Source organism: Phragmites australis, chromosome 16 (assembly GCF_958298935.1).
Source record: "Phragmites australis chromosome 16, lpPhrAust1.1, whole genome shotgun sequence".
Lineage (NCBI taxonomy): Eukaryota > Viridiplantae > Streptophyta > Magnoliopsida > Poales > Poaceae > Phragmites > Phragmites australis.
In genome coordinates, this window is record NC_084936.1 from 23380209 (window position 1) to 23388915 (window position 8707).

At 46.0% G+C, this 8707-nt stretch overlaps 1 protein-coding gene across 1 annotated transcript; it reads left to right on the top strand.

Annotated features, from left to right (window-relative positions):
- The first annotated feature begins 258 nt into the window (after positions 1–258).
- Positions 259–4509, top strand: LOC133894812 (guanine nucleotide-binding protein subunit gamma 4-like). The gene is made up of 6 exons (XM_062334981.1): positions 259–526; positions 621–763; positions 2354–2406; positions 2989–3033; positions 3116–3160; positions 3847–4509. Exons 2-6 carry the CDS (start codon positions 653–655, stop codon positions 4433–4435), a joined length of 843 nt encoding a protein of 280 aa, XP_062190965.1. The 5' UTR covers positions 259–526; positions 621–652; the 3' UTR covers positions 4436–4509.
- The last annotated feature ends 4198 nt before the right edge of the window (positions 4510–8707 follow it).

Genomic DNA, 8707 nt, shown 5'->3' on the forward strand with positions numbered 1-8707 from the left:
CGCACATTTCCAGTACACCCAACCCAGCGGGGCCCGCGCGCCTGTGATTCTGATAAGCGATGATGACACAAAGACATTGTCTCGTACCACTGCACTGTCGCACACGACGTGCGCATCCAGTCCCCAGCCGAGCGCGCGAACCCGAGCCTACCCCGCCGAATCGCTGCGCCGACCGCGCTTGATCGGCACCGCGCACTCGCTTGCTCCTGCCTCGCGTCGCCAAGCTGCCCCGCTATCATTGTCCACCCCCCCCCCCCCCCCCCCCCGCCGAGCCGCGTAGGCCACTGCTGGATGGTACGTGCGCGCGGGCCGCGCTGCTCTGCGGCGGACCTCGAGGTCAGCTTACGTTAGCGCGCGCGGCAGGGCAGGGCTGGCTGCTGCGCCTCGTGTAGACGCTCCCCGCCGCCCCCACCTGTCCCCCTCCCGCCCCGGCTAGGAAGGCAGCGCTCGGCGCTCGCTCGCCCAGACCCGGTTTATAAACAGCCGTCGGTCGCCCTCGCCGCTCGCCACCCTTCCCAACCTCACGGTGTGATCTCTCTCTCTCACACACACACTCTCCCCTGGCCCCGCGCTAACTCGCGCCGGCAGCTAGATAGCTAGGCTATAGCCTTGCCTTGTAGGTTTACTTTGGCGGTTGAGAAGTTGGCGCGCGATGGGGGAGGCGCCGATGCCCAGGTCGCCGCCGAGGTACCCGGACCTGTGCGGCCGCCGGCGGCTGCAGCTGGAGGTGCAGATCCTCAACCGGGAGGTCGGCTTCCTCGAGGTGAGCCGCCATGTACTTCAACACCCATGAATCTTTCTTGATTCTTTTAAAGAAAAAGCGTGCGTGCGTGCGTGCGTGCGTGTTCGTTCGCTCGTTCCATGTGGGATTGGGAAGAGCGAGGCAGTGGCGCATAGGGAGGAAGAAATCTCAGGAAAAAATTGATGCGGGGATTTCACTCGTTTCGAGTTCGGGACAGTGGGAGTTCGTCGCGAGGCCCGAGGCGCGGTAGGCTCCCCTGCTCGGACGTGCCATGCCGTACGTACCCTTTGTCATGGCAGCCTTGGTCTCTTTCCAAGAAAATACTGTAAGAAAAATGGCCGCCATGGGCCATTGCCTATTGCCCTTCCACTGAATGCTTTTTGCTGCCCCTAAAAAACAGAAGTTTTTCCTGCATAATTAGGCAAAATGCGTACCACGCATTTGGTTACAAGTGTAGATTCTTTCTAGTAATGTCTGTAGTCGCTCTGCATCTTGCTGAAACTCGGGGTATGATATCTGCAAGTAATGATAAAAAAGGCTCTCAGATCTCTGCTGCATGACATCGCCTGACATTTGCATCTCCATGGCAATCTATAGGCAGAGACTGCCGCTGCGCATTACTGGCAAAAATCCAAAATTAGACGACATATATGAGCATATTTACTGAAATAGATAACATGTAGTCGTATTTATGAATTTAGTATATGTATTCAGTACAGATTTTCGGTACACTATATATCAAAAAAGATATTTTCGACACACCGTGTGCCGAATACGGGCATCGGTACACCGTATACCGAAAATCACCTGTATTCGACACACCGTGTGCCGAAAGTATCTTTTTCGATACACCGTCGCGTCTGCTTTTGCTTTGGTCGTTACGTCATGTCGCGTCTCCTTTATTCTTTCGGCTTTATTACTACCGTCGCGTCTGTTTTTGCTTTGGTCGTTACATCATGTCGCGTCTCCTTTATTCTTTCGGCTTTATTACTACTTGCTTTCGGTCGGTTCCTTGCTTTGTTTTTTCACTTTTATTGCTGCACTTGCATGATGACTCACTTGCAAATATGCATGCTGGCAATGTCATTTTATAGGCAGCATGCAAGCGAGCTAGCATGTATATTTGCAAGCGAGTTATCATGCAAGTACAGTAGCATAGAAAGAATGAAAATGAAAGAACAAAGCAGGGAATCGATCGAAAGCAAGCAGGAATAAAGCCGAAAGAATAAAGTAAACGCGACGTGATGTGATGGTCAAAGTAAAAGCAGACACGACAGTGTACCAAAAAAGATATTTTCGGCACACCGTGTACCGAATACGACTCTGTTGCCCGTATTCTGCACACGGTGTGCCGAATACAGGCAACAGTGCTGTATTCGGCATACGGTGTGCCGAAAATGTCTTTTGCGGTACATGGTGTACCGAATACGGATGCTAAATTCGTAAATACGACTATATATTATCTATTTCGGTAATACGCTTATATATATTGTCTAATTTTGGATTTTTGCTTGTGTTCTTTACTGCTTCCGTTAATGGCACATGGAGCAGCACTGTACGAACCATGTGTCTCGGCCTGACTGACTGAGACTACTCACTCGCCATTTACAGCAAGAGATACAGGGACTCGAACGGAATCAGCTGGTCTCGAGGTGTTGCAAAGAGTAATGCTCTCTTTCCCTTTCCGCTTTTCTCATTAGCCTTCCGTCTGGAATCTTATCTTATAACTTGCAGTGATTGTTTGGCTCAGATGGGCAAGTAGCCTGTAGGCTTCTTCTTGTTCATTCTATTTTCAGGCTCAGTGCCTTCTTTTTTTAACAGAAAATAGTTAACCTCAGTTTCTATTATTTCATTTCAGTTGTTACTCTTGTTCTTTTTCTTTCCTGATTTTAAAAGAGTCAATTATAGTGATGAAGACCTAGCAGAGAAACAAAATAAGTATTTGTTATCGCCAGATATTCCTTGACCCACCTTTTTATTGAAAGAAAACTGCCTCACGTGAACTGAAACAGGTATACTGTGATTTTCTTGAAAAAGGTTTTTGCTTCGCAATAATTATGTTTTTGTCATGGTGTCCAATGCTTCACATTTGTACTGTTCAAATATTGCTTAGATTCCTTTTTGGTTCGTCTTTGGGGTTGCAGGATAAATGTTATCAATGATTACACAGTAGTATGCCTATGTGTATCATTCATTGCCTGTGTTGCTTACAAGTTGCTAATGTTTTCATATACAATATCTGACAGTGTCAACGAGTTTGTCAGTGCAAAAACGGACCCATTGATACCAATGTATGGTTTCTGAACTTATGTTTGCATGTCAATCGAGTCTCTGATGCTGCTTATCAGTTTTTGCCGGCTCTTCTACTTACAGAAACAAAAGGAAACACGGTTCTTGCAGTCTCTATTGGTGGATCAGGTACCTTACTCTTCCCTAACATTCTTCGGATTGATGGGCATGGACATTCAAGTTTAAAAATGCCCGTTTCAGTTTGAACAACATTTGAAATGAAACTATGCTGAGAAGATATGGTGAAGATATAAACATATCATCAATACAAAGTAATACCATAAACTAATCAGGGTAGAGTTCAATTCGTTGTAATTAATACAGTTCTAGATTGCTAAACAAGTTTGGTGCTATATTTAGCTCAAACATGTAAATCAGAAACATCATATTTTTTATGCAATAGGTATTTGTCATGACAAACTTCGCTGCACATTTGTTGGCCTTTTGCATGGTTATATTTTCATTGGATTGCTGACAGACTTGCATACTTCTTATGTAATCTACACCACTGTCGTTATCGAACTGAATTTTCGTCTCAAAACCCATTTGATCAACTTCACCTAATTAGTAAAACCTTGACACACCGACAAAATAATTTGTCAGACATGTCACCCCTTTATACAACATACTATCTACAGTAGGAAAAGTGAGGCTAAATATCTGACACCTCACATCTGTTATAGTGGGCTTGTGGCATTTTTCCAGCCTATGTTGCCCTCTCTAAGTATTGTTGGACTGTTGACAAATAGCACTTTTTCTTACAACTTCTCTTGCAAAGTGAATTTCACGATAATCAGGAAACGCATTTTCTGCAGATCAAAATTGTGCACCCGCTTTTCATGCTTGTGCTGCTGGTGCCGCTGCTTGCCAAAACCCAAGGTGCCAAGCTGCTTCAGCTGTTCTTGCTGCCCCTGCCGCGACACGCAGTGCTGTACACCGAGCTACAGCTGCCCAAAGACCCCTTCGTGCTGCAGCCCCGGTCGCTGCAACTGCAGCCTTCCCAGCTGCAGCTGCAAGCCACACTGCGGCCACTGCCGACCGCAGTGCAGCAGCTGCTGTTCCAGCGACTGCAGCTACGCCGATTGCCCGTGCTCGTGCCCCCGGTGCTGCAGCTGCCCCGGTTGCTCCTGTGCGGGATGCCCAGCTGGCTGCCTCGGCGCCCTCAACCAGTGCTTGAGCTGCCGGCCTTCCTTCTGCAAGTGCCAGTCGTCGTGCTGCGACGGGGAGCCTTCCTGCCGCTGCACCGGCAGGGGAGTGTGCTGCCACGGGTCATGCCTCGGTGCCCCGGCGCCGTCGTGCCCCGAGTGCTCCTGCGGCTGCGTGTGCTCCTGCCCGAGGTGCAAAGGAGGGTGCCGGTGCCCGCCGTGCGGCAACCCCTGCTGTGCCGGTGGATGCTTATGCTAAACTAGATTATTATTAGGCGGATTGACGTACCTATGCCGCATCTATTTTTTTAGCACAGAGCATGACAAAAGAACAATAAAAAATATATTCATTATTTTTGGACATCTCAATATTTATTTATAAATTTATCAATATTTAACATATTCATTTAATTATAGGGAAAACAGTAGTACTTTCATACATACATATAATTTTAACATGTAGATGACAGTAATACGAACCTAATTAATTTTGTTTCATATTTTTTTAAAGTTTTAGATATTTTTCTATGCATTTTATTATTTCAATCAATTTATCAATATAACTATTATTCCTTTCGCTATTTTTCTACAATTTCGCAAAATATATATATACGTATATATGTGGATATATATATATATATATATATATATATATATATATATATATATATATATATATATATATATATATATATATATATATATATATGGGAGACTCGTATAAATAGTAGCTACAGTAATTTATCTTTATAATTGCCCCAATTCTTAGCTCTTTAATATATGTAATAGTCTAGTAGCTAGTGTGGTTATTGTTACTCTTGGCTGAATTATTAGGCCTTTGATTTGAGTGAAACTTCGTAGTGTTTGGTTTTTACTGTAAAGAATTAACTTGGGCGCTGAACGTTAAGATGAAATTATATACAGCGTCAATTCCGTTAACAACGAAACTTAAAATCTCTTGCAGAGTTCTCTCATCCAGTAGGAAAGAAAGAGTCACCGCGCAATGTAGGTAAATCATTTGAAGTTTTACCAATACATTTTTTATTACCTAGTGCGAAATAACGTGATCTGTGTAAGAAAAATATGTTCATAATGCTACATCGCAAAATAAACTTTTGGCCAAAAGTTGCATCTTAAGAAATATTCCGGTCATCCGGTGTCCAATGTTTCACTGTCGCCTCAAATCTTAACTACCACGATCAAGACAATGATGGACTTCAACACAATAGAACATCAGTTTTTTAAGATGTCAGGCGACTGAATGTTCCAGGATCCAGCAGGTATCCCCCGGGCTAAAAGGGATGCCCGGCTGGGGAGGCGGTTCAACCAGCAATGGACGGTGACATGGCAGTACAGCAAGACGGTAGTGGCTCCGTCGGATCCATGGCAAGGAAGTTGGGTGGTGAGCGGCTTTCGCGGCGGAGGTGGCGTGGTAGGTTCTTTTTTGGTTGCTCGAACACGCTCAGCCTAGCTAAGTATATCTCATGCAGGCTGAGTTGAGACAGGCTAGGAAGATGCATAGCGTTTGTTTAGTTGACTGTATATGTTCAGCTTAGCTGAGAAGAGATTGTGTTTAGTTAATCGCATGAGTATATGTTGCATGAGATTGAAATAAAAAAACAAGTGTTAAACATGATGTTTATTTTACATAAATACACTCTATAGTAATTAATTTATTATATTAAACCTTAATATAATTTAAAATGTACTAATGTGAGCTAATATTTGCTAATTATTCGTCATTAGTGCTAATCCGCTGCATCCCGTCAGCCAGCCCCGGGAGAAACGGCTGAATCCGGCGTTTCCCGCTGGCCTGGTTGGGCGGATGCATTTGCACGGGCGGGTGCAACGTTTCCCACCGGTGCAGGCATCCAAACGCCAGTCCCTCTCCGTCTAGCTGCACATGCGCGTATATTGGTGGCGGGAAGTGGCTGCAGTTTCAGTAGTTGGAACCGCTAGAGACGAGCGAGCCAAGGTGGGGCGGTCAACACTACCTAAAAGTATGGAGAGAAAAAGGGAGTTGATAAATTTCAGGCAACTGAAATCAGCATTTTTTTCGGTTAATGAACATTAGCCATTGATTTGTGATTGGACGGATGTCAGCCTATCTTCTTCCTCCAGCTCCCTACTCTGTCCACGCAAAAACAATGTAGTGCTCCGTCACTTCACCTGCTACCTCCCGTCTCCAGCGGCTCCCTCACTATTGGATCTACGTCCACTGCCCATCGCTGCGCTAACTGCTATATTTTCATTTACCCCTATTGTCAACCCCGCCCATCGTTCGCCTGCCCCTCGTGACTCCGGTGGTGAAACCGCCGCCTCGCCGTACCACCACACCGCCACCCACCGCCGGACCGGCCACCTCTCCAAACATTCTCTAAGCCTACACCCAATGAACCCACACCAAACCCAAACCCCCTCCCTTAATCTTGCCCTTGCATATTTTTTTTTCTATGGAGTTCACACATGTTCACACCGTCAATTGAAAAATCACAAGAATTCAGGCACCTGAACTCTAGGAGGTGTGAGAGAAAAAAAATGTTCGGAGCAGCTACAGAAACAGACACAAGGTGGACTTCAAAACAATAAAACATTAGTTTTCCTAGATGTCAGGTGACTGAATGTTCCACGATACAGGTGGTGTCCAGCGGGCTGAAAGGGACGCACAGCTAGGGAGACAGCTGGACCAGCAATGGGTGGCAATATGGCGATATGACGAGACGATAGTGGCTCCGCTGGATCCATGGGCAAGGAAGTTGAGTTGTGAGCGAGTTTGGTAGCGGAGGCGGCAAGATCGAGTGTTCAACTGGTGGCGGGTGTCCGCAACAGATTCAGTAGCTGGAGACGCCAGAGAAAAAGGGAGTTGATAAATTTCAGGCAACTGAAATCGACGTCTTCTTTAGTCGATCAACATCAACCATTAATCCGCGATGAGACGGATCTCACCTCATCTTTTTCCTCCCGCTCCCTACTCTGTTTTTCTTCTCCACACGAAAACAATGCAATGCTCCCCTACCTTGCTTGCCTCCTGCCGTCTCCAGCGGCTTTCCCGCTGCCGGATCTGTACCCACTGCCCGTCGTCGGATCCGAGCTTATTGCCCGTCGCTGTGCTAACTGCTCCATTTACACTGCCCCCGCTGCCAACCCTACCGCTACCCACCTGCCTCTCGTAGCTCAAGTTGCGCCACCACCGTCTCGCCAAACCACTACACTGCAACCCACCGTCGGTCCGATCATCTCCTCAGGCATCTTCTAAGCTGAACACCCGATGAACCCACCATCACAGTCACCCCCACCTTGAATCCAAACCCCCTCCCGTAACCTCGCCCTCGCACATTTTTCTTCTCTGGAATTCACACCTGTTCACATCGATTGAAAAATCACAAGAATTTTCAGGTGCAATCGGGAGAATTCAGGCACCTGAACTCTAGAGGTGTGAGAGAAAAAAAACGTTTGGAGCAACTAAAGAAACTGACGCGAGGTGGAAGACGATCCCTCAGCGGATTAGTCTTCATCCATCGGTGGAGGTGCGCCAACGGTATCTATAAAATATAGTCAACTGCGATGTCAACAATCCAAGGCGCGATCAATACACCACCCAACGGATCGTGCCTGGGCTTGCTTTTATATAAGTTCCGTATATGCAGCATAATCATCGAAACAGAAGAAACCTGGTGTGTTGGCCACGTAAATGAAATGCGACCCCATAGTTTTCGTCGAGTTTCAAAAGCTATAAGGCCATCTTTAATCATATTTTCTTTATTTTGTTTCTTTTTCGATTTCTTTTTCTATTTTTATTTTTTTTATTTTCTCTCATTTCCAACAGTTTCTCTTCGAGGGAAATCGCGAAGGGAAAGAAGAGAGAATCCCGTCCTGAAAAGAATGACTTTGAGAATCTTTTCGTGACGAAAACCATAAAGAGAAACCGTTAAAACACTAAAAAAAAAATCCCATCATAAAAAAAATTCTGAACCTTAAAAGGAAATGTTGAAGATAAAAAGAAAAAAATTCCATCATGAAAAAATTCTGAACCTTAAAAGGAAACGTTGAAGATGGTAAGGACATAGGGGTCGATGTAATACAAACCTTACCGTACGACGTGCGACGCGCTTAGCACGCGGCGCCTGCGAGCGAGCTCTCCAGTGTTCCCTGTCCGTCGTCCTCCACGGCGACAATAACCAAGTCGAGGTATTCTCGTCGTCTTCTACCTACTGCACATATTTCACTTTCACTTCAAGTCTTTCTAGTAACTAGTGAAGTGACAGCTATGAGGTCAACGACCCAATGCAAGACCGTATCAACACACCATTTAGCGAACCGCAGAATAATCATCAGAACAGAACAACAGGTGTCGACCAAGTAAATGCGACCCTGCGAATTTGATTCGTGGAGTTTCAGAAGAAGAAGAAAACAAATGAAACAAACCCGGTTCTAGTCCATAATACATGTCGAGCTCCACGCTAGCTTTGCCCGCGTCGCGCGCGGACGCCAATGTTCCCAGCGCGCCGCGGCATCCACAACGAGGCGACGA